The sequence below is a fragment of the Mobula hypostoma genome, chromosome 17, assembly GCF_963921235.1.
Source record: "Mobula hypostoma chromosome 17, sMobHyp1.1, whole genome shotgun sequence".
NCBI classification, from domain to species: Eukaryota; Metazoa; Chordata; class Chondrichthyes; order Myliobatiformes; family Myliobatidae; genus Mobula; species Mobula hypostoma.
In genome coordinates, this window is record NC_086113.1 from 69,617,864 (window position 1) to 69,642,825 (window position 24,962).

At 43.9% G+C, this 24,962-nt stretch overlaps 1 protein-coding gene across 1 annotated transcript in view; it reads left to right on the top strand.

The window, feature by feature from the left end:
* Positions 1-24,962, top strand: part of kif15 (kinesin family member 15) — a 182,808-nt gene that overhangs the window by 106,808 nt on the left and 51,038 nt on the right. Inside the window, exons 24-26 of the mRNA XM_063070099.1 lie at positions 2,260-2,346; positions 12,533-12,637; positions 21,796-21,918. Of these exons, the coding sequence (XP_062926169.1) occupies positions 2,260-2,346; positions 12,533-12,637; positions 21,796-21,918 (315 nt within the window). The remainder of the gene's footprint in view (positions 1-2,259; positions 2,347-12,532; positions 12,638-21,795; positions 21,919-24,962) is intronic.

Genomic DNA, 24,962 nt, shown 5'->3' on the forward strand with positions numbered 1-24,962 from the left:
CAATTATGGCTTTAGCATAAATATCCTCTATCTGTAGCAACACACTGGAGCAGGGTCCCACTGAGCCTTCAGGAATAGGGCCTTTTGCTTTCGGGGGTTCCATGGTATATTGCTGGGAATGTGTTCCCCCAGAGACACCAGGCTGTTCCTTCATTGTGTCTTCTCTAAGTTTTCCCAATGACTCTCTCCAGTTGGGACCCAGGAGCTCATTCTCCTTTTCACGTGACACCTGCGGCCAGCAGCCCTCCACACAGTTCGTCCCCTTAGGGGATCCACCCCCCCATCAGCTCCATCATATGAGGAGGTCACACCCACTGATAACAGCCAAGACATCTCAGTTCTCAACTCTGCCACACTCACCTCTACCACTACCGAGGACTGTACCCTGCTGACGGAGGCTTCCTGCACCTCCGATGCCTTCTCCTCTTCCTGTACCTCTCCGATCAGCTCAACAAAAGAGGGAGGGGGGCATGTCTTATGAGACTGTCGGAGACCCCAAGCAATCAGGCCTTGGGACTGGGCGTCCTTGGCTATCTGATCCATTCTTAACTGATCCACCTCAGCCGCCTGAATGACCCCTCTGTGCCGTAAGCAATTTAGCTGCCTCTCTTGCCGAAAAATATAAGCAGAAAGCTTCTCTCCCTTCTCCTGACACATGTACTGAGCTCCACTGGGCTTCCTGTTGTACTAATAGCATTGTCCAGTGTTTGCATGTAATCACTCATAGTTGCCAGGGTATACTACAACCTGACGGCTCTCACAACATCAGCAGCCCGCCCACTCAACCTTTCAACCAATCTCTGTCATTTTACGTCATCAGAGCACTGCCACTCATCTAACAACTGAGAGGTCTACTCTGCCCAAGTCTCAAACTCCTCTTCCCCTTTAGGAGTGGGCATTATTCCAGAGAATAGGCGGAGCCTACCATAGCAAGGCCCTTGAACCTGGGTATTTTTCCATTTGTCTGCCAGAGAGGTAAGGGCGGATACTAACTCAGAATTCTCGCTCTTCACTGGGGGATGGGGACTAATTAGATAGTCCAAATTTGACCACTTCTTCCCCTCACTCCTCAGAAACAATAGAACCCTGTCTTTGAAATCTCCGTCCCCAGCTACGGGAAACTTGACTTGTTATTCAGCCCGCTCTGCCACCGCAACATCGGCACTGGTCTGCATTAAAACAAGAGCTGCGCCCGCCATTTTATCAAGCCTCCACCCACAATTGTAACTTTAACAGTCCTTAACAGGTGTATTAACAATTCATGCGGAGTTCGAACATATACGCCACTGGTTCAATGCACAGTATCCCACAAAATCAATCCCAGACGAGCCCCCAGAATTGTAACCCTCAGATTTGGCTAGCAGTTTAATCTAGGGGAAGACAGCCTACGGCCTGGCCAAACTTGAGAAATCTTGTTTGGATGGATGCTACAATATGTGTTCCCCTGTTACAAATCAGTACCACGAGATAACAAACAACACACAAGATGAAATTAAAGAATTGAGCTTTATAATTCTTAATTTGACCAAAGGTTAGCAAAGAAAAAAGAAAAAGGGCCCATTGATATGAAACAGTCTAATGTGCACATTGGAGCTCACGTTTCCATACATTTGTTCCCCATCGATCTCCTCTGAGCGTCGCGGATCCTCAGAACCTCGGTCCTCAGTCCACTCCGTTCGGCGGTCTACCAACTCTCCACTCGCGTCTTCTCTCTTCATCTCTCGCCGACAAAAGACTGCAAAATCCCTTTTTGCAGACCCACAAGAAAGACAGCATTCTTCTCAGTGGATGGTGCACATTCCAAAGCCCCCGTTATCTCTAGTCATAACCCAAGCATTGCTGCGACAGAGAAACCATTACTTTAGCAGTGAAACCTTACAGTGCGTTACATTAGTCTCTAAGCTAATATTTAGAAATTATTAAACACTTTATATTGTTAATGTAAAAACAGCACTAGATCCTTTTTCAGTTTGTATTGTTGATAAACTTATTAATCTCTCCAATCCCATGACTTTTTTTCTCAAGCATGGGTACATTTTAGTGAAAATATAATCACCTGGTCAGTTTGCACTGTACCTCCAATAATGTTGTCATGTTTGCTTAAGATTGCAGAGATGTAATGTATTATCAATGCTGAACTATTTCTTCACTTTTTGAACTGAACTTATTTGTTGTTGCAGAATCTCCGCTAATACAGTATGTTAACCTAGTACTTTTCATTATTTGGGATTATGAATATTTTGCATTTTGCTGTTTAAGGCACTGGAGCAGAAATATCTGGAGCAGAGCCTGTCTGATGCCAAATGGATTATTGCTGATCTTGAGAAGAAGCATACTGCTGATCAGGTTTGAGAATTGTAATGTAAAATGAATTGTTCATCATCTCATTGTAGGAAAGCCAATCTATTTTAAGCCCCTGATTCACCAGGGCTCTGTATAATTAGAGTAAGATGTGTTTGCTCTTGTACACAAACCCTCTTAAAATATGACTAACATACCATTTGTCCCAATAAACAATCTGCTGGATGAACTCGTGGCTGAAACAGCACTGATGTGAATCATTGTGGATAGAGCTAAGGAACTGCAAAGGTAAAAAGACCCTGGGGGGAGTTGTATACAGACCCTCAAACATTAGTAAGGATGTGGTCTACAAACTACAATGGGGGTAAAAAAATCATATCAAAAAGGGCAATGTTACGGTAGTCATGGGGAATTTTGCAGGTGCGTATAAAAAGAACTCAACCCCCTTGGAAGTTTTCATGTTTTATCGTTTTACAGCATTGAATCACAGTGGATTTAATATTACTTTTTTTCACACTGATCAACAGAAAAGACTTTCATGTCAACGTGAAAACAAATTTCTACAAATTGCTCTAAATTTACTACAATTATTAAACACAAAATAATTGATTGCATAATTACCTCCTTCAAGTCAGTATTTAGATGCACCTTTGGTAGCAATTACATCCTGGAGTCTCTGTGGACAGGTCTCCATCAGCTTTGCACATCTGGACACTGCAATTTTTCCCCATTCTTCTTTATAAAACTGCTCAAGCTCTGTCAGATTGCATGGGGATTGTGAGTGAACAGCACTTTTCAAGTCCAACCACAAATTCTCGATTGGATTGAGGTCTGTGCTCTGACTTGGCCACTCCAGGGCATTAACTTTGTTGTTTTTAAAGCCGTTCTTGTGTAGTTTTGGCTTTATGCTTGAGATCATTGTCTTGCTGGAAAACAAATTTCCCTGCAAGTCACAGTTCTCTTGCAGACTGCGCCGGGATTTCCCTGTATTTTGCTGCATTCATCTTAACCCTCTACTTTCACAAGCCTTCCAGGGCTTGCTGCAGTGAAGCATCCCCACAGCATGCAGCCACCACCATGCTTCACACCGTGTTTTTGATGATCTGCCATGTTTAGTTTATGCCAAACGTAGAGTTTAGTCTCAGTGGGCCGGGCAGCATATATGGAAAAGAGTACAGTCGACATTTTAGGCTGAGACCCTTCAGCAGACTGGAGAAAGAAAGATGAATAGTTAAAAGGTGGGGAGAGAGGGGGAAGAAACACAAGGTGATGGGTGAAACCGAGAGGGGAAGGGGTGAAGTAAAGAGCTGGGAGTTGATTGGTGAAAGAGATACAGGGCTGGAGAAGGGGGAATCTAATAGGAGAGGACAAGACCATTGGAAGGAAGAAAAGGTGGAGGAGCACCAGAGGGAGATGGGCACCAGATGGCCAGACAAGGAGATAAAGTAAGAGGGAAAAGGGGATGGGGAATGGTGAAGGGGGAGGAGGCCCCATTACCAGGTGTTCGAGAAATCAATGTTCATGCCATCAGATTGGTGGCTGCCCAGAGGGAAGACAAGGTGTTGCTGCTCCAGCCTGAGTGTGGCCTCATCGCATGGACTGGCATGTCAGAATGGGAAGTGGAATTAGAATGGGTGGCCACTGGGGGATCCGATTTTTTCTGGTGGGTGGAGTGGAGGTGCTCGGCAAAGCAAACTCCCAATCTACGTTGCAACTCACTAAGCGCTACCGTGAGCACAGAACACAGTATATGACCCCAACAGTCCTCAGCTGGTAGGACTGTTTGGGGCCTTGAATGGTAGTGAGGGAGGAAGTGTAGGGGCAGGTGTAACACTTGCTCCACTTGCAAGGATCAGTGCCGGAAGGGAGATCAGTGGGAAGGGATGAATGGACAAGGGTGTCGCATAGGGAGCGATCCCTGCGGAAAGCAGAAAATGGGGGGGAGGGAAAGATGTGCTCAGTGGTGGGATCCTGTTGGAGATGGCGGAAGTTTCGGAGAATTATGTGCTAGACACAAGCAGGTGTAGTGGCAGGTAAGGACAACAGGAACCCTATCCCTAGCAGCGTGGCAGGAGGATGGGGTGAGAGCAGACGTGCATCTCTTCCATTTCATGTGGTTGCGGTTGAGGGCAGTGTAAATGGTGGGGGAGGGAAAGCCCCTTTCTTTGAAGGAGGTGGACATCTCCTTTGTTCTGGAATGAAAAACCTCATCCTGCGAACAGATGCCTTGGAGATGGAGGAATTGAGAGAAGAATCTAGTGGGATCTCCCAGTGGCCACCCATTTTAATTCCACTTCCAATTCCTATTCCAATGTGTCGACCTATGGCCTCCTCGACAGTTGCGATGAGGCCACACTCAGGTTGGAGGAACAACAACTTGTATTCCGTCTGCATAGCCTCCAACCTGATGGTCTGAACATTGATTTCTTGAATTCCCAGTAATAGCACCCCCCCCCCCACCACCACCCGCACTTCATCATTCCCCATCCTCTTTTCCCTCTCTCACCTTATCTCCTTGGCTGCACATCACCTCCCTCTGGTGCTTCCCCCTCCCCCCTTCTTTCTTCCATGGCCTTTTGTCCACTCCTATTAGATTCCCCCCTCCTCCAGCCCTGTATCTCTTTCACCAATCAACTTCCCAGTTCTTTACTTCACCCCTCTCAGTTTCACCTATCACCTTGTTTCTCCTTCACCTCACCCTACCTTTGAACTCTACTCCACATCTTCTTTTTCTCCATTCCTGCTGAAGGGTCTTGGCCCAGAATGTTATCAGTACTCTTTTTCATAGATGCTGCCAAGTTCCTCAAGCATTTTGTGTGTGTTGCTTGGATTACCAGCATCTGTAGATTTTCTCTTTATTTGTGATGGTATTTAGTCTGATGGCCAAAAAGCTCAATTTTGGTTTCATCAGACCATTGAACCTTCTTCCAGTTGACTTCAGGGTCTCTCCCGTGCCTCTGGCAAATTCTAGCTGAGATTTCATGTAAGTTTTTTTTCAACAACGACTTTCACTTTGCCACTCTCCCATAAAGCTGTGACTGGTGAAGCACCCGGGCAACAGTTATTGTACGTGCAGGCTCTCCCATCCCAGCCACTGAAGCTTGTAACTCCTTCAGATTTGTCATGGGTCTGTTGGTGACCTCCCTCACTTGACCCCTTCTTGAACAGTCACTCAGCTTTTGAGGGTGGCCTGCTCTAGACAGATTTACAACTGTGCCATATTCTTTCCATTTCTGGATAATTGACTTAACTGTACTCGAAGGGCTGTTCAGGGACTTGGAAGTTTTCCTGTATCCAACTCCTAACTTGTGCTTTTCAATAAACTTTTCATGGAGTTGATTGGAGTGTTCTTTTGTCTTCATGGTGTAGTTTTTGCGAGGATACTGACTCGCCAGCAGTTGGACCTTCCAGATACAGGTGTATTTTTACTACAATCAGTGGAAGCAACTTGACTGCACACAGGTCTCCAAAAGCAGATCTCCATTTAACTAATTATGTGACTTCTAATACCAATTGGCTGCAATAGTGATGTTTTGGTGCATCATATTAAAGGGGGTGAATTTTTGTTTTATATTTCTAATTAATTTAGATCAATTTATAGCTTTTATTTTGACACAAAAAATATTTCCTTTTGATCAGTGTCAAAAAAAGCCAAATTAAATCCACTAATTCAATGTTATAAAACAATAAAAAAACTGAAAACTTCCTGGGGGGCGGGGGTGGGGGCTGAATACTTTTTATAGGCATTGTAGATTGGGAAAATTGGGTTGGTGCTGGGTTCTAAGATAGCAAATTCCTAGAATGCCTGTGAGATGGCTTTTTATGGTAGCTCGTGGCTGAGCCCTCTAGGGGATCAGTTATTCTGGATTGGTTGTGCAATGAATCAGAATTAAGGTTTTAAAAAAAATCTTTGGGACAAGTGATCATAATACGTTGGAATTCGCCCTGAAATTTGAGAAGGAGAAGCTAAAGCCAAATGTATCAGTATTACAGTGGAGTAAAGAGAATTACAGAATTACATTTCCTGTAGCTGCTGATCAGACACAGTGGTGAGGAGGAATTTTAGACCATTCCTCCATACAAAACTGTTTCAGTTCATCAATATTTCTGGGGACCTTGCATGACTGGCCCTTTTCAGGTCATACCATAGCATCTCAATTGGATTAAGGTCTGGATTCTGACTTGGCTATTCAAAAACACAAATTTTCTTTTTTTTTTGAAACCATTTTGTTGTTGATTACTCTTGTGTTTTGGATTATTGTCTTGTTGCATCATCCAACTTCTATTACGCTTCAGGTGATGGACTGCTACCCGACATTCTCCTGTGAAATATCTCGATACAATTTTGAATTCATTGTTCCCTCAATGATTGCAAGCTGTCCAGGCCCTGAGGCAACAAAGCAGCCCAAATCGTGACACTCCTTCCACCGAGCTTCACAGTTGGGATAAGGTTTTGGTGTGCAGTGTCCTTCTTCCTTCAAACATTCTGCCAAAACACGTGCGCCAATGCAGATATATAAATAATATATTTTAATATTTTTTTGGGAGAGAAGTGGTTTCCTTCATGGCATCCTTCTGTGAACACACTCTTGTTCAGTGTTTTTCTTGTAGTGGACACATGAGCAGAGACTTTAGTAAGTCCTAAAGATTTCTGAAGGTCTTTGACTGTTACCCTTGGGTTCTTTTTCACCTCCTTCATCATTGTACGTTGTCCTTTTGGTGTGATCTTTGCAGGATGCCCACTCCTAGGGAGAGTAGCAACAGTACCGAATTTCCTCCATTTGTAGACAACTTCTCTTACTGTGGTCCTCTGAAAGTTGTTTTGATTGGGACATGGTGCACATAAACAGATCTAGTTTAAGGAGAGTGGGCTCTGTCAGCAAACTGATATTGTGTGTCTTTTTTTTAATAGGACAGGGCACCTCTACAACTCACACCTGCAATCTCATCTTATTGTTTGGAATGCCTGACTCTAAATAGCTTTTGTGGAGATTCACATACTTTTTTTGAAACTTTCTAAGGGGTGGAAAGTTCAAGGATATTAGAGGAAGGTTTTTTACTCAGAGAGTGGTTGGTGCGTGGAATGCACTGCCTGAGTCAGTGGTGGAGACAGATACACTAGTGAAATTTAAGAGACTACTAGAGAGGTATATGGAGGAATTTAAGGTGGGGGGTTATATGGGAGGCAGGGTTTGAGGGTCGGCACAACATTGTGGGCCGAAGGGCCTGTACTGTGCTGTACTATTCTATCTTCTATTACTGTGATTGCTGAAATAGTGTACCTAGTATTGATGAAAAGTACAGTTGTCTATGTGTTATTTGTTTCAACTGATTTATGTTTGTCTATTTGTGTGACTTAGATGAGGATCAAGCCACATTTTATAAATAATTAATGCAGAAAACCAGGTAATTGCAAAGGATTCACAAACCTTTTCTTGCAACTGTATATCTCAAAGAAGAAGTATTCCAAAGGAAAGATGATGCAGCCATGGCTAACAAGAGAAGTCAAAACCAATATAAGCTGAAGGGAGGGTATATAATAGAGCAAAAATTAGTGGGAAGTTAGTGGATTGGGAAGCTTTTAAAAACCAACAGAATGCTACCAAAAAAAGTCATTAAGAGATGGAATAAGAAAGTAAGCTAGCCAATAATATTAAAGAGGATACCAAAAGTTTCTTCAGATACATAAAGTGTAAAAGAGAAGTGACTGTGAGTATTGGGCCACTGGTAAACTATGCAGGAGAGGTACAGATGGGGGACAACGAAATGGATAAACTGAATCAGTTTTTTGCATCAGTCTTCACTGTAGAAGACGCTAGCAGTATGGTGGAAGTTCCAGGGGTCATAAAGTGAGTGAAGTTACCACCGCTAGAAAAAAGGTTCTTGGGGAAACTGAAAGGTCTGAAGGTAGATAAGCTGCCTGGAACAGATGGTCTGCACCCCAAAATTCTGAAAGAAATGGCTGAAGAGATTGTGGAGGCATTAGTAATGAACTTTCAAGAATCACCAGATTCTGGAAAATTGCAAATGTCATTCCACTCCTCTAGAAAGGAGAGAGGCAGAAGAAAGGAACTTATAGGCCATATAGTCTGATGTTAGTGGTTCAGAAGATGCTGGAGTCAAATTTTGAGGATGAGGTCTTGGAGTACGGAGGGATATGATAAAAGAAGGATTACAGGAAAGACTCTAGCATGGATAAAACAGTAGTTGATTGGCACAAGGCAAAGAGTGGGAATAAAGGAAGCCCTTTCTAGTAGGCTGGCGGTGACAAGTGATGTTTCACAGGGGTCTGTGTTAAGACCGATTCTTTTATGTTGTATGTCAATGATTTGAATGATGGAATTGATGGCTTTGTTGCAAAGTTTGCAGATAATGTGAATATAGGTGGAAGTGCCAGGGAGTTTTGAAAAAAATAGGGAGGCTACAGAAGGACTTGGACAGATTAGGAAGTGCCAGTCGCTTCCACAACTCCGGGATTCTCTCTCCGCCGCCTGTAACAGACCTGTACGCTTCTTTATCCTCTACTTGGATCCACCATTTCAATCACCAGTTCTTTGACTTTCTCATGTTCTGCAAGGATCGGAAGATCGCCTGTCTACAGACCACAGAACCTGCTGACTCCCAGCACCAGCAGGCATGGATGCCTCCAGGCCGCGATCCCTGCTGCTGACCTCAACAGCTCGAACAATCCAGAGCAGGCTCAAAACCCAGACTCCATCGCCATCAATGCAGGTTCCAACGACCTCGGACATTGCCAAAGTGCTGATTGCACAACTTGCGACTCCGGCCTTGACCTCCAGGACAGGTCTTCATGCGCTGCTGCTGGAACCCCCATCTCTCCTTTCCCCACCACCACTCCACAATCCTGTCTCTCTCAGGTCCCATCGCCAGTTCCTGGGTCCTTGGAGACTCCATCTACTTCTCACCCCATCATCCCTGAACACTCCAAACCTCCCTTCTCGTCAGACACAACCAGTCCACTTTCCCCCCTCCAATCCCGACTCTCCATGATGGGCTTTTACCATTCCCTCCGACTTTCCTCTCTCTGAGACAGAACATTCTGTCCTCAGTAAGAGCCTCACTTTTGTCCCCCTGCGCTCACACTTCAGTGAGTTCCGTGCCCGCTGTGACGCTGAGCTCTTCCTCTGCCACCTCCGTCTCCAAGCCTATTACTTTGGCAAGGACTCCCCACCCTGCACTGATGACCCCCTTCTCCCATCTCATACCTTCTTCCTCTGCCTGGACACCCCGCCCCGGTCTGCCTGCTCTGGACCCTTTCATTGCCATCTGCTGACAAGACCTTAACTGTCTAGACTTTAACACTCCCTTCCTATTCCAATCTCACTCCTTCTGAATGCTCAGCTTTCCACTCCCTCAGCACTAATCCTCACCTCACCATCAAACCTGCAGATAAGGGAGGTGCTGTAGCAGTCTAGCGAACTGACCTCTACCTTGCTGAGGCCGAGTGCCAACTCTCAGATTCCTCTTACTTACCCTCAAACAGGACCCCAGGCCATTGTCTCCCATACCATCACCAACCTTATTGACTCTGGGGATCTCCCTTTCTCTGCCACCAACCTCATAATTCCCACAACCAGCACTTCCCGTTTCTACCCCCTACCCTAAATCCACAAACCTACTTGTCCAGGTAGACCCATTGTTACAATTTGTGTCTGCCCCACCAAACTCAAATCTGCATACCTCAACTCTGTTTTGTCCCCCTGATTCAGTCCCTTTCTACCTACATCTGTGACACCCCACACACTCTTGATCTTTTCAAGGATTTCAGGTTCCCTGGCCTCCATCATCTTACTTTTACTATGGATGTCCAGTCCCTATACACCTCCATCCCCCACCAGGAAGGCCTCAAAGCTCTCTGTTTCTTTCTGGAGACCAGACCCAACCAGTTCCCCTCCACCACCACTCTCCTCCACCTAGCAGAATTTATTCTCACTCAAAATAATTTCTCATTTGGGTACTCCCACTTCCTTCAAACAAAAAGGGTAGCCATGGACACTTGCATGGGTCCCAGATATGCCTGCCTGTTTGTTGGCTATGTGGAACAGTCTACATTCCAAGCCTACACTGATGACCGTCCCGCACTTTTCCTACACTACATCGATGACTACAGTGGTGCTGCTTCCTGCATCCGTGCCGAACTCATCGATTTCATCTACTTTGCCTCCACCTTCCACCCTGCCCTCAAATTCACCTAGTCCATTTCTGACACTCCCCTTACCTTTCTTGATCTCACTGTCTCTATCTCTGGGGACAACTTATCCACTGATGTCTATTATAAACCAACGGACTCTCACAGCTACCTGGACTTTACCTCATCCTACCCTGCTACTTTTTAAAAACGCCATCCCCTTCTCTCAATTCCTCTGCCGTATCTGCTCTCAGGATGAGACTTTCCATTCCAGAACAAGATGTACTTCTTTTTCAAAGAGAATGACTTCCCTTCCTCCACCATCAATGCTGCCCTCAGCTACATCTCTTTCATTTCACACATGTCTGCTCTTGCCCCATGCTCCCACCACAACACCAGGGATAGAATTCCTCTTGTCCTCACCTCCGCGTTCAGCACATAATTCTCCGAAACTTCTGCCACCTCCAACTGGATCCCACCACTAAACACTTCTTTCCCTTCCCCACTGATCTCCCTCCTGACACTTACCCTTGCAAGGGGAACAAGTGCTACACCTGCCCCTACACCTCCTCCCTCACTACCATTCAGGGCCCCAAACAGTCCTTCCAGGTGAGGCGACACTTCAGCTGTGAGTCTATTGGGATCATATACTGTGTTCAGTGCTCCCAGTGTGGCCTCTTGTATATTGGTGAGACCCGATGTAGATTGGGAGACTTCGCCAAGCATCTACACTGCGTCCACCAGAACAAGCGGGATCTCCCCTTTTAATTCCACCCTCCTCCAACCTCTTCATCATTTTCCATCCCCTTGTCCCTCTCATGTCATCTGCTTGCCCGCCCAGCACCTCCCTCTGATGCTCCTCCCCAACACACTTTTTTAATTTCTTTCTTCCATGACCTTCTGTCTCTTTTGCCAATCAATTCCCTAGCTCTTTGCTTCATCCCTCCCTCTCCAAGTTTCACCTATCGCCTGGCGTTTCTCTCTCCCTTCCCCCCCACCTTCAAACCTACTTCAGCCTTTTTTTCTCCAGTCCTGCCGAAGGGTTTCTGCTTGAAATGTCGACTGTACTTGTTAACCACGGATGCTGCCTGGCCTGCTGAGCTCCTCCAGCATTTTGTGTGTGTTAGACAGATTAGGAGAATGGGCAAAGAAGTGGCAGGTGGAGTACGGTGTCAGGAAGTGTATGGTTATGCACTTTGATAGAAGAAATGAAAGGGAAAACTGAGGTAAAAAGGAACTTGGGAGTCCTTGTGTAAGATTCCCTAAAGGTTGAGTCTGTGGTGAGGAAGTCAAATCCATTCATTTCAAGAGGACTAGAATATAAAAGCAAGGATGTAATGTTGAAACTTTATAAAACACTGGTGAGGCCTCACTTGGAGTATTGAGAGCAATTTTGGGCCCCTTATCTTAGAAAGGATGTGCTGAAACTGAAGTGGGTGCAAAAGAGGTTCACAAAAATGATTCCAGGATTGAAAAGCTTGTCATATGAAGAGTGTTTGATGGCTCTGAGCCTGTATTCACTTGATTTCAGAAGAATGAGGGGTGAAAGGCCTTGACAGAGTGGATGTGGAGAGGATGTTTCTTGCTGTGGAGAGTCTAAGACCTGAGGACACAGCCCCAGAATAGAGGGGTGTCCTTTTGGAATGGAGACGAGGTGGAATTTCTTTAGCCAGAGGGTGGTGAATCAATGGAACTCATTGCCACAGGCTGTAGTGGAGACCAGGTCTTTATGTCTGTTCAAGGCAGATGTTGATTGATTGGTCAAGGCATGATGGGTTATGGATGGGAGAAAGGCAGGAGACTAGGGCTAAGAGGAAAATTGGATCAGCCAAGATGAAATGGCGGAGCAGACTTGTTGGGCCAAATGGCTTAATTCTGTTCCCATATCTTAGAAAAGCTAATAGCTTCATGTCTATTTTTCCTTCTGATTGCTTGCTTTGACTTGCAGATTAACATTCATTTAGTGAATGATCTGAAACGTATAGATTTTGAGTTGATTAACTCTTGTAAAATATTGCCTAATTACTAATTGAAGACCATTGATCTATTTTAAATAGAGGAATTATATCCATCTATTTTTAGGAGGTAATGAGGATCTTGAACAACGAAATTCAAGAAATGAGAAGTACTTGCAGTCAGAAATCTGAAACTGTTTCTGCCTTGACTCAAGAACTGGAGGACATCAAAGTGAGTAATATAGTACAGACAATAGCTGATTCTGTTGGTTGTTTTGCCTTGGCAGTAAATCTGGAGTTTAATTTTTCTGGCATTCAACAACTTTAACAGAGTGGCTTCATGTTCAACAACTTATCATAAAGATGCTATTATCACAGCACATTGATTGTGAATCTTAGTTTTGGTTGTGCTCTCCGATAATTGAAATGAATAGGGAAGGTGACTATTTGGGTTTTGTTAATTTGAACACCAACCTGGAAAGGGATATGGAGAGAAATTTATGGTAGTTGTTTACAATTCCAAAAAGCCTGCTGGATCTATATCTGTGTCAGCTTTTCAATCCAAATATTCTGTTTTTCCTTGTCCTTTCACAATGGCTGATTTTATCCAGTTCCCTTTCCAGTTACTATCTTCATTTGTCACTAAAAACAGATTGCTGTTCGCTACCCAGTATGTGGATTCAGATAAATTCCAATTTCATTCATAATGATTTTGGTTTCTTTACTTCACTGGACTTGTCTCTTTGCCTTATTTTTACTGATCTTTTGCTGCTTTCAATCTCCAATTAGATACTCTCTTGATGTCTCTTAAGAACACGGTCTTTTTTGTAGGCGTTTGATATTTGAAATGTAATGAATCTTTGCTACTCCCTTTCTAAGTGGGATTGATTTTAGTACTGTGCAAACAATTCAGATTTTGAGTTCAATCACTCATGAAGGCTGATTTATACTTGTGTATCAAATCGATGCCGTACCTACGGTGTCGCCGCGGACCCTACGCAGAGCCTACACGGATCCCTACGCCGTAGCCTGATGCGCACCTCTCCCAAAATGTAACTAGGTGTCGCAGCAACGCAGACCGCAACAACTGTAATTGGTCTGCCTGTTAGCATCGCATTTCCTCCTACGCTGCAATAGCTTCCCATTGGCCGACTGAAGGGCAGGGAAGGAACTCTGGCTGCAATGCTTTCCATAAAGCTTTACAGACCTCCGAAATTATGGAGGACACGTTTCAATTTTATGAAAAAAGACACTCGCTTTAAACTTGTTTACCCCGAAAAGACTACCATGACAATGAAGCCTTGCGCGGGCAGGTGTGTGCACATGCGTGACATGCCCGAATTGCAGAGCGACACAGACACACCAACGCACAAGTATAAATGCTCACAACACGCGTAGGCCACTTGCGTAGGTTACGGCATCGAGTTGACACACAAGTATAAATCAGCCTTGAGTTGCAAAGTTTATTTGGTAAATTTGGTTTCTCTTGCTGTCACTGGGGAAGAAGGTTTCTGTGAAACTAGTCTGATTACTGGTTTAAAAATGCAGAATATTGTTGGTCACAGAGTCATTGAAAAGTACACACAGAAACAGGCTTTTTGGCCCATATGGACTATGGGATTTGGACAATGGCCCGATTTGGACTATGGGATTAATGGATTTTTGCCTAAGTTTGCCGATGATACAAAGATAGGTGGAGGAGCAGGTAGTGTTGAGGAAACAGAGAGTCTGCAGAGAGACTTGGATAGTTTAGGGGAATGGGCAAATGAAATACGATGTTGGAAAGTGTATGGTCATGCACTTTGGTGGAAGAAATTAATGGGCAGACTATTATTTAGATGGGGTGAGAATTCAAAATGCAGAGTTGTGATGCAAAGGGACTTGAGTGTCCTTGTGCAAGACACCGTAAAGGTTAACCTCCAGGTTGAGTCAGTTGTGAAGAAGGCAAATGCAATGTTGGTATTCATTTCTAGAGGTATAGAATATAAGAGCAGGGATGTGATGTTGAGGCTCTATAAGGCACTCGTGAGACCACACTTGGAGTATTGTGTGCAGTTTTGGGCTCCTTATTTTAGGAAGTATATACTAATATTGGAGAGGGTTCAGAGAAGATTGACGAGAATGATTCCATGAATGAAAGCATTACTGTATGAGGAACATCTGGCAGCTCTTGGGCAGTATTCCTTGGAGTTCAGGAGAAAGAGGGGGGGATCTCATTGAAACATTCTGAATGTTAAAAGGTCTGCAGATTAGATATGGCAAAGTTATTTCCCATGGTAGGGGAGTCTAAGACAAGAAGGCATGACTTTAGGATTGAAGGATGTCCATTTAGAACTGAGATGTGGAGAAATTACTTTAGTCAGAGGGTGATAAATTTGTGGAATTTGTTGCCACGAGCTGTTGGGTGCATTTCAGGCAGGGATAGATAGGTTCTTGATTAGCCAGGGCATCAAAGGGTATGGGGAGAAAGCAGGGGAGTGGGGATGGCTGGAAGAATTAGATCAGCCCATGATTGAATGGTGGAGCAGACTCGATGGGCCAAATGGCCTACTCTACTCCTATATCTTATGGTCTTATATAGTCTGTACCAAACCATTTAAACTGCCTGCATCAGGACCATACCCCTCTATACCACTACACCCATGTACCTATCCAAGCTTCCCTCAAATGTTGAAATCAAGATCGCATGCACTGCTCATGCTGGTGGCTCATTCTGTACTGTCATGACCCTCTGAGTGAAGAAGTTTCCCCTCATGTTCCCCTTAAAACTTCTCACCTTTCACTTTTAACTCATGACCTCTAGTGTAGTCCCACATAACCTTAGGAGAAAGAGCCTGCTTGAACTTGCCCCATCTATAGCCTTCATAATTTTGAATACCTCTATCAAATCTCCTCAGTCTTCCAAGTTCCAACGAATAACAAGGTAACCTATTCAAAATAACATCCCATTTCCTATACTCAATTCTTTGATTTATGAACCAATGTGTCAAAAGCTTTCTTTATAACCCTACCAATCGATGATGCCATTTTCAATAAATTATGGATCTGTCTTCCCAGATCTCTTTGTTCTACCACACTTCTCAGTCCCCAAGTGTTCACTGTGTAAGGCCTACCCTGGTTGGTCCTACCAAAGTGCAACACCTCACACTTGTGTGCATTAACTTGCATCTGCCATTTTTCAGTCCGTTTTTCCAGCTGGTCTAGATCTCGCTGTAAGTCTTCCTTGCTGTCCACTACACCCTCAATCTTGGTGACATTCACAAATTTCCTGATCCTGTTAACCACATTATCATCCAGATTATTGATATACTGTAGATGACAAAAACAACTGGCCCTGCACTGACCCTTGCTGCATACCACTAGTCACAGGGCTCCAGTCAGAGGGGCAATCATTTACTACCACTGTCTGGCTTTGTGGGAGATGCCAATTCTAATCCAATGTACTACCTCATCTTGAATGCTGAGTAACTAAACCTTCTTGACCAACCTCCCATGTGGGACCTTACTAACTCTGGTTAGGCCACACTTGGAGTACTGTGTCCAGTTCTGGTCGCCTCACTATAGGAAGGATGTGGAAGCATTGGAAAGGGTACAGAGGAGATTTACCAGGATGCTGCCTGGTTTAGAGAGTATGGATTATGATCAGAGATTAAGGGAGCTAGGGCTTTACTCTTTGGAGAGAAGGAGGATGAGAGGAGACATGATAGAGGTGTACAAGATATTAAGAGAAATAGATGGAGTGGATAGCCAGCGCCTCTTCCCCAGGGCACCACTGCTCAATACAAGAGGACATGCCTTTAAGGTAAGGGGTGGGAAGTTCAAGGGGGATATTAGAGAAAGGTTTTTTACTCAGAGAGTGGTTGGTGCGTGGAATGCACTGCCTGAGTCAGTGGTGGAGGCAGATATACTAGTGAAAATTAAGAGACTACTAGACAGGTATATGGAGGAATTTAAGGTGGGGGGTTATGTGGAAGGCAGGGTTTGAGGGTCGGCACAAGGGCCGAAGGGCCTGTACTGTGCTGTACTATTCTATATTCTATGTTCTATAGTTTATATAGACAGCATCCATTGTCTTCCCTTCATCGATTTTCTTGGTAACTTCCTTGACCTATCATGCAGGAAGCCATGCTGATTATCCCTGATCAGTCTGTCTATCCAAATGCTCATGTATCCAGTCCCTTAGAATACCTTCCCATAACTTTCCTGCTACTGAAGTCAGGCTCACAAGCCAATAATTTCCCGGTTTATTTTTAGAGCCTTGAACAGCAAACAACATTACTCCAATCATCTGGTACTTTTCTTGTCTATAAGGATTATTTAAATATCTCTGCTTGGGTCCAGGCAATTTTTGCACGTGCCTTCTGCAGAGTCTGAGGCAACACCTTATCATGCCCTGGGGATCTGTCCGCTGTAATTTCCTTCAATACAGCAAACACCATTTCCTCTGTAATCCGTATAGTCCATAAAGTTGATGCTGTTTTGCCTTACTTCTCTAGACTCTGTCTCTTGAGTAAATACAGATGCAAAAAATGCTCTTATGATCTTCCCCACCTCTTTCTGGCTCCACGCATGGATTTCCATTCTGATCATCCAGAGGACCAATTTTGTCTCTTGAAATCCTTTTGCTCAAAAAATTCCTGTTCAATCCCTTGGGATTGCCCTTCATCGTGTCTTGTAACACAGATTCATGCCTTATTTTAGCCATCCTGATTTCTTTCTTCTCTTGCATTTATTATACTCCCTAAACACCTCATTTGTTCCTACCTACCTGCCTATACCTGCAATACACCTTTTTTTCCTCCTCTTAACCAGAGCCTCAATATCTCTTGAAAACAAAGGTTCCTTATAGCTGTTACCTTTACCTCTTATTCTGACTAGCAGGTACAGCTTTGTACTCTCAAAATTTCACTTTTGAAGACCTCCCACTTACCAAGTACACTTTTGTGTACTTGTCCCGAACCACAGTTGTGAGATCCTTTCTGATGCTATCAAAATTGGCCTTTCTCCCATTTAGAATCTCAACCCATGGACCAAACCTATCTTTTTTTCATATTTACTTAGGAAACTAAAGGCATTGTCATCACTGGATGCGAAGTGTTCACCGACACAAACTTCTATCACCTGCTCAATCTCATTCCTTAATAGCAGATCAAGCATCATATCCTCTCTCATTGGGACTTCTGTGTACTGATTAAGAAAACATTCCTGAACACATTTGAAAAACTCTGTCCCATTTGTTCCTCTAAATCCCTCTGACTGTTGGGTGGTCTGTAATATAGCCCCATTAACATTGTCATGCCTTTCTTATGGGTGCAACTGAGTTGTAACACCTCACTAGGCAAATTCTCCAGTCTGTCCTGACAGAGCAGTGCTGTGACATTTTCCCTGACTAGTAATGTCACCCCTCCTTTAATCCTTCCCATTCTCATGTCTAAAACAATAGAACCCCAAAATGTTGAGCTGCAAGTCCATTCCCTCCTGCAACCAAGTCTCTCTAATACTTATACTTTATTGTCGCCAAACAATTGATACTAGAACGTACAATCATCACAGTGATATTTGATTCTACACTTCCCACTCCCTGGATTACAAATATTAAATATTAAAAGTATTTAAAATAGTAAAAATTAGTAAATATTAAAAAGTTAAGTTATAAATCATAAATAGAAAAATGGAAAGTAAGATATTACAAAAAAACCGAGAGGCAGCTCTGGATATTTGGAGGGTATGGCCCAGATCCGGGTCAGGATCCGTTCAGCAGTCTTATCACAGTTGGAAAGAAAAGAAGCTGTTCCCAAATCTGGCCGTACGAGTCTTCAAGCTCTTGAACCTTCTCCCGGAGGGAAGAGGGACAAAAAGTCTGTTGGCTGGGTGGGTCGTGTACTTGATTATCCTGGCAGCACTGCTCCGCCAGCGTGCGGTGTAAAGTGAGTCCACAGATGGAAGATTGGTTTGTGTGATGTCCTGTGCCGTGTTCACAATTTTCTGCAGCTTCTTTCAGTCTTGGACAGGACAACTTCCATACCAGGTCGTGATGCACCCTAGAAGAATGCTTTCTACGGTGCATCTATAAAAATTAGTGAGGGTTTTAGGGGACAGGCCAAATTTCTTTAGTTTTCTCAGGAAGTAAAGGTGCAGGTGGGCCTTCTTGGCAGTGAACTCTGCTTGGTTGGACCAAGTCAGGTCATTTGTGATATTGACCCCAAGGAACTTAAAGCTTTTGACCTGTTCCACTTGCGCACCACCGATGTAAATTGGGTCGTGCGGTCCACTACTCCTTCTGAAGTCAACAACCAATTCCTTCGTCTTGCTGACGTTGAGGGATAGGTTATTGTCTTCGCACCATGCCACCAGGTTCTTAATTTCCTCTCTGTACTCAAACTCATCATTACCTGAGATACGGCCTACAATTGTTGTGTCATCAGCAAACTTATATATTGAGTTTGATGGAAACTTGGCTACACAATCATGGGTGTACAGTGAGTACAGCAGGGGGCTGAGTACACAGCCTTGTGGGGCACCGATGCTCAGAGTGGTTGTAAAGGAGAGCTTGTCCCCTATTTTTACAGCCTGGGTCCTGTCTGTGAGGAAGTTGAAGATCCAGCTGCAGATCTGAGTGCTAAGGCCCAGGTTCCGGAGCTTAGGAATCAGTTTATTTGGAACCATGGCATTAAAGGCAGAGCTGTAGTCAATGAAAAGGAGCCTTACGTCTGCGTCTTTATTCTCCAGGTGTTCTAAGGTGGAATGTAGGGCCAGAGAGATGGCATCTGCCATTGACCTGTTGCTCTGGTAGGCGAATTGCAAAGTGTCGAGGTTGACCGGTAGACTGTGGTTGATGTGTGCCATAACCAATCCCTCGAAGCACTTCATAGCAATTGATGTCAGAGCCACAGGTCGATAGTCATTCAGGCATGCCACCTTGCTCTTCTTTGGCACTGGGATTATCGTTGCCTTCTTAAAACATGAGGGGACCTTAGACTGAAGCAAGGAGCAGTTGAAGATGTCAGCAAACACTCCAGCTCTTTCCCTTGCACAGGCCCAGAGAACCCGTCCTGGGACGCCATCTGGGCCCGTCGCCTTCCTTGGATTTACCTTAGGAAGGCCCTTCTAACGTCCTCCTCGGTGACGATGAATCTCGATGCCACCAGGTCTGGTTCATCCGGGGGGAGTGGGACGCTCCTCTTCTGTTCGAATCTTGCATAGAATACGTTAAGTTCGTCAGGAAGAGAAGCACCACAGTTATTGATATTCCCAGCCTTTGCACCCAGTGATCTCATTTAGACCCTGTCATAGTCTACTGGCATCCCTTTGGTTAGCCTGGGCTTCCAACTTGGCTCGATATTGCCTCTTGGCGCCCTTAAGGGCTTTCCAGAGTTTACGCCTGGATTCCGTGTAGTGACTAGTATCCCCGGACCTAAAAACTGCAGCTCTAGCCTTTAAAAGGGACTTGACCTCATAATTCATTCAAGGTTTCCATTTTTTTTTCTTTATGGCTGCAATATCATAATTCCAGATGTTGATCCATGCCCTGAGCTCATTTGTCTTTCCTATGTAAACTTAAAACACACGGTATTGGGGTTAAGGTATTGATGTGAATAAAGAATTGGTTAGCAGACAGGAAGCAAAGAGTGGGAATAAACGGGACCTTTTCAGAATGGCAGGCAGTGACTAGTGGGGTATCGCAAGGCTCAGTGCTGGGACCCCAGTTGTTTACAATATATATTAATGACTTGGATGAGGGAATTAAATGCAGCATCTCCAAGTTTGCGGATGACAAAAAGCTGGGCGGCAGTGTTAGCTGTGAAGAGGATGCTAAGAGGATGCAGGGTGACTTGGATAGGTTAGGTGAGTGGGCAAATTCATGGCAGATGCAAGTTAATGTGGATAAATGTGAAGTTATCCACTTTGGTGGCAAAAACAGGAAAACAGATTATTATCTGAATGGTGGCCGATTAGGAAAAGGGGAGGTGCAACGAGACCTGGGTGTCATTATACCCAGTCATTGAAAGTGGGCATGCAGGTATAGAAGGCAGTGAAAAAGGCTAATGGTATACTGGCATTTATAGCAAGAGGATTCGAGTACAGGAGCAGGAGGTACTACTGCAGTTTTACAAGGCCTTGGTGAGACCACACCTGGAGTATTGTGTGCAGTTTTGGTCCTCTAATCTGAGGAAAGACATCCTTGCCATAGAGGGAGTACAAAGAAGGTTCACCAGATTGATTTCTGGGATGGCAGGACTTTCATATGATGAAAGATTGGATGAACTAGGCTTATACTCGTTGAAATTTAGAAGATTGAGGGGGGATCTGATTGAAACGTATAAAATCCTAAAGGGATTGGACAGGCTAGATGCAGGAAGATTATTCCCGATGTTGGGGAAGTCCAGAACAAGGGGTCACAGTGTGAGGATAAAGGGGAAGCCTTTTAGGACCTTGATTAGGAAAAACTTCTTCACACAGAGAGTGGTGAATCTGTGGAATTCTCTGCCACAGGAAACAGTTGAGGCCAGTTCATTGGCTATATTTAAGAGGGAGTTAGATATGGCCCTTGTGGCTAAAGGGATCGGGGGTATGGAGGGAAGGCTGGTGCAGGGTTCTGAGTTGGATGATCAGCCATGATCATACTGAATGGTGGTGCAGGGTCGAAGGGCCGAATGGCCTACTCCTGCACCTATTTTCTATGTTTCTAAATACTTGCATTGAATATACACAGCTCAGATCATTAGTCACACCATGCTCAACCTTCTTTTCTCCACTATCTGTTCCGACACTCTGGATCACTTTCTGGTTGCATCGTATCACCATCCTGTAAGGTTAACTTTTACTGTCCACCCCTCATACAAAGTTACATAAATTTATTCCCACCAATTACTCAATTGTCCATATTCACTGCCCAAAGAATTGTAGTAAGAAAGCAAATTAAATATATTTCTGCTTCATTTTATTAGACAAGTGTTAACTCAAAAGTGCTTGTGTTTAATGTGTCTACTGAATAGTAGAATCCTTTTATTTCTGGACATTGTATTCTGATGTACTTTTGAAATTATTGAATCTTTTCAGCACAGAAGGATGTCATTTGGCTAATTAAGGCTGTCTGCTCCTTGAAGAACTATATTTGTACACTTTCTTGCTCATCCCATTCTTTGCAAATTAATTCCCTACCCGATTTTGTTTGAAAAGTTGATTGTTTCAACTACTATCATGGCAGTGAGTTCAATTCATAACCACATGTACAGTCAAGAAATCTTCCCCTAACTCTCCCCACTTCTTCTCTGGCACTATTTTAATCTCCTCACTTTGAAGCTGAGAATTTTATCTGAGCTAAGTATGGTATGACTATCGTGGCACATTAGTGTGTGTATATAAGTAACTTTGCTACTGTTCTTTCAGTTGAAGTACAGTGCTGCTGTGGCTGCTAAGGAGGAACATAACACCATAATTGAAAAAAAGGAGCAAGAAATTAAGGAAGTGAGAGAGACCATGGAAAGAATGAAAAATTCCTGTAAAGTTGAGGTAAATGTTAGATTCTACCCTTTAAGATTTAACTTCATATCATTGAAATGCACACTGAGGGCTGAACATTTATGATGACTCTTTTTACCATGAGCTTAATATTAACTTTTTGAAGAAAGTGCTTCTGCTTTAGCTTGGTGAACTACTGACATTTTTATAAAGCTACTTGAATTCCCAGACTCCAATATGCATGAGCACCTTCTATGTTTCAGTCTTTGGGTACCTTGATTATTAAATTCTGCTGTTGCACATATTGGTCGATTGCTCTAATTACTTGTTTCAAGATTTCATTTGGCATTTTCCATATGAAAATGTGAATTTCATTTTTTTTAAAAAGTACTTTTCAAAGTGCATGTCTTAGCTTCAACTATTTGTTGTTTCTCAAGTTACTTAAAATCAATCAGCCTTGTAACCTTCATTTTATTACTTGATTGAGGTAATAGAGACTGTTGTGATATCTGAGTGATACAAGGAAAAATTTGCAGTTAATACTGCATTTTGGCCATTACGGTAACGGAAATTAGCCCTAACAGAATTCACTAATCATCACCCAAAAACTTCAGATGCAGGTTAAAATTCACTCTGATTTTGTGTGTGTGTGTGTGTAAGCACGCACATATGTTTGGGGGTATGAGTTAAAAACTCTTTGTCCCAACTTGTCTTGACATATATATATAGTTGTAAGTATGGACAACCTTTTTAAAAGTGCAATCTCCATTTCTTTCTCCCATCCCCCCACATGAGCATCACCTGTAAAGTGAAACTCGAGGGCATGCTGATCTCCTTTCCCACGAAAAGATTTTGTATATTTTTTTAAGCCTGTAAAATATGGCTGGCTTTGATGAAGTGGGTTGAGAATTGAGTTGAAGGGCAAATTGAGTTAAAGCAGGGGTCCCCTTTTACACTGCGGACCGGTTTAATATTGACAATATTCTTGCGGACTGGCCGATCAGGGTGGGGGGGGGGAGGGAGGGGGTGTTAATCACGACCGGAATACAGGTGAAACTATAAGTCACTTATAAAACACTCGATTTCATTTCTAAAAGGGTTTATCTAACAAATTTAATATAGTCATAGACATACTTTATTAATCCCGGGGGAAATTGGTTTTCGTTACAGTTGCTTCATAAATAATAAATAGTAATAGAACCATAAATAGTTAAATAGTAATATGTAAATTATGCCAGTAAATTATAAAATAAGTCCAGGACCAGCCTATTGGCTCAGGATGTCTGACCCTCCAAGGGAGGAGTTGTAAAGTTTGATGGCCACAGGCAGGAATGACTTCCTATGACGCTCAGTGCTGCATCTCAGTGGAATGAATCTCTGGCTGAATGTACTCCTGTGCCCACCCAGTACATTATGTAGTGGATGGGAGACATTGTCCAAGATGGCATACAACTTAGACAGCATCCTCTTTTCAGTCGCCACCGTGATAGAGTCCAGTTCCATCCCCACAACATCGCTGGCCTTACGAATGAGTTTGTTGATTCTGTTGGTGTCTGCCATCCTCAGCATCGTCCGGCAGATGTTAAAGGACCTCAGTCTCCTCAGGAAATAGAGACGGCTCTGACCCTTCTTGTAGACAGCCTCAGTGTTCTTTGACCAGTCCCGTTTATTGTCAATTTGTATCCCCAGCTATTTGTAATTCTCCACCATGTCCACACTGACCCCCTGGATGGAAACAGGGGTCACCGGTACCTTAGCTCTCCTCAGGTCTACCACCAGCTCCTTAGTCTTTTTCACATTAAGCTGCAGATAATTCTGCTCACACCATGTGACAAAGTTTCCTACCGTAGCCCTGTACTCAGCCTCATCTCCCTTGCTGATGCATCCAACTATGGCAGAGTCATCCGAAAACTTCTGAAGATGACAAGACTCTGTGCAGTAGTTGAAGTCCGAGGTGTAAATGGTGAAGAGAAAGGGAGACAAGACAGTCCCCTGTGGAGCCCCGGTGCTGCTGATCACTCTGTCGGACACACAGCACATATTTTCCTCGTATGAACATAAAATCATTTCAACACACCAATATCGCTGAATCAGTGGGAGCCCTGGGCTTGTTTCCCTGCAACAAGACGGTCCCATCGAGGGGTGATGGGAGACAGCGATACTCGAAGGGGGTTCCTTATGTCCAGTCTATTCCACAATTTAGTTTTCATTGCATTCATTGCAGAAAATCCTGCTTTGCAAAGATATGACGTTGGAAATGGAAGCAACGTTTTCAGTGCTTTTGTGGCTATCTCAGGATATTCAGCCTTGACTGATCCAGAATGCCAGCAGAGATGTTATGTCAAACATACTTTTCAGCCCACTGTCATTTGCAAGCTCGAGGAGTTGATCTTCTTCCCGCACTGACATGGATGATTCACCGGGGACATTCATAAATGGGTCACGGACCCATTCCTTTGCACGTCTTGGGTCATTTGCGGTTGTGAAGTAATGCTCGAATTCTGTCGACAGTGAAGTTAGGTGATCGCGCACCAGCTGTGAGAAAGACAGTGCAGCCTCAGTCTCTCCCAAACTCCCAGCTAATGTTGGGAACATGTCAAATATGCCCCTGTCCACTCGCCGTCCCCAGATTTCCAGTTTGGCTTTGAAAGCAGACACTTTATCTGCCAACTTGAAGACAGTTGTCATTCTCCCCTGAAGTGACAAATTGAGTTCATTGAGCAGATTGAAGATGTCACACAGATAAGCAAGTTTTGCTATCCACTCCTCGTCACTGAAGTGTGCTGCCAGTGGTGACTTTTTTCCTGAAAGAAATCTCTGTAGCTGCTCTCTTAACTCAAAACCCTGGCCAGGGCTCTCCTCCTTGATAGCCACCTGACTTCAGTGTGAAAGAGAAGGCGTTTGTGCTCTGCATCCATTTCCTTGCAAAGCTGCTCAACCAGATGTGAGTTAAGGGCTTTTGCTTTGATGTGATTAATAACTTCAACAACGTCACTCAATAAGCTGTTAAGATCAGGTGACATTTTTCGGCTAGGCAGCATGTCCCTGTGTATGACACAGTGTGTAAACTGGCATTCAGGAGCAACCTCTTTGAC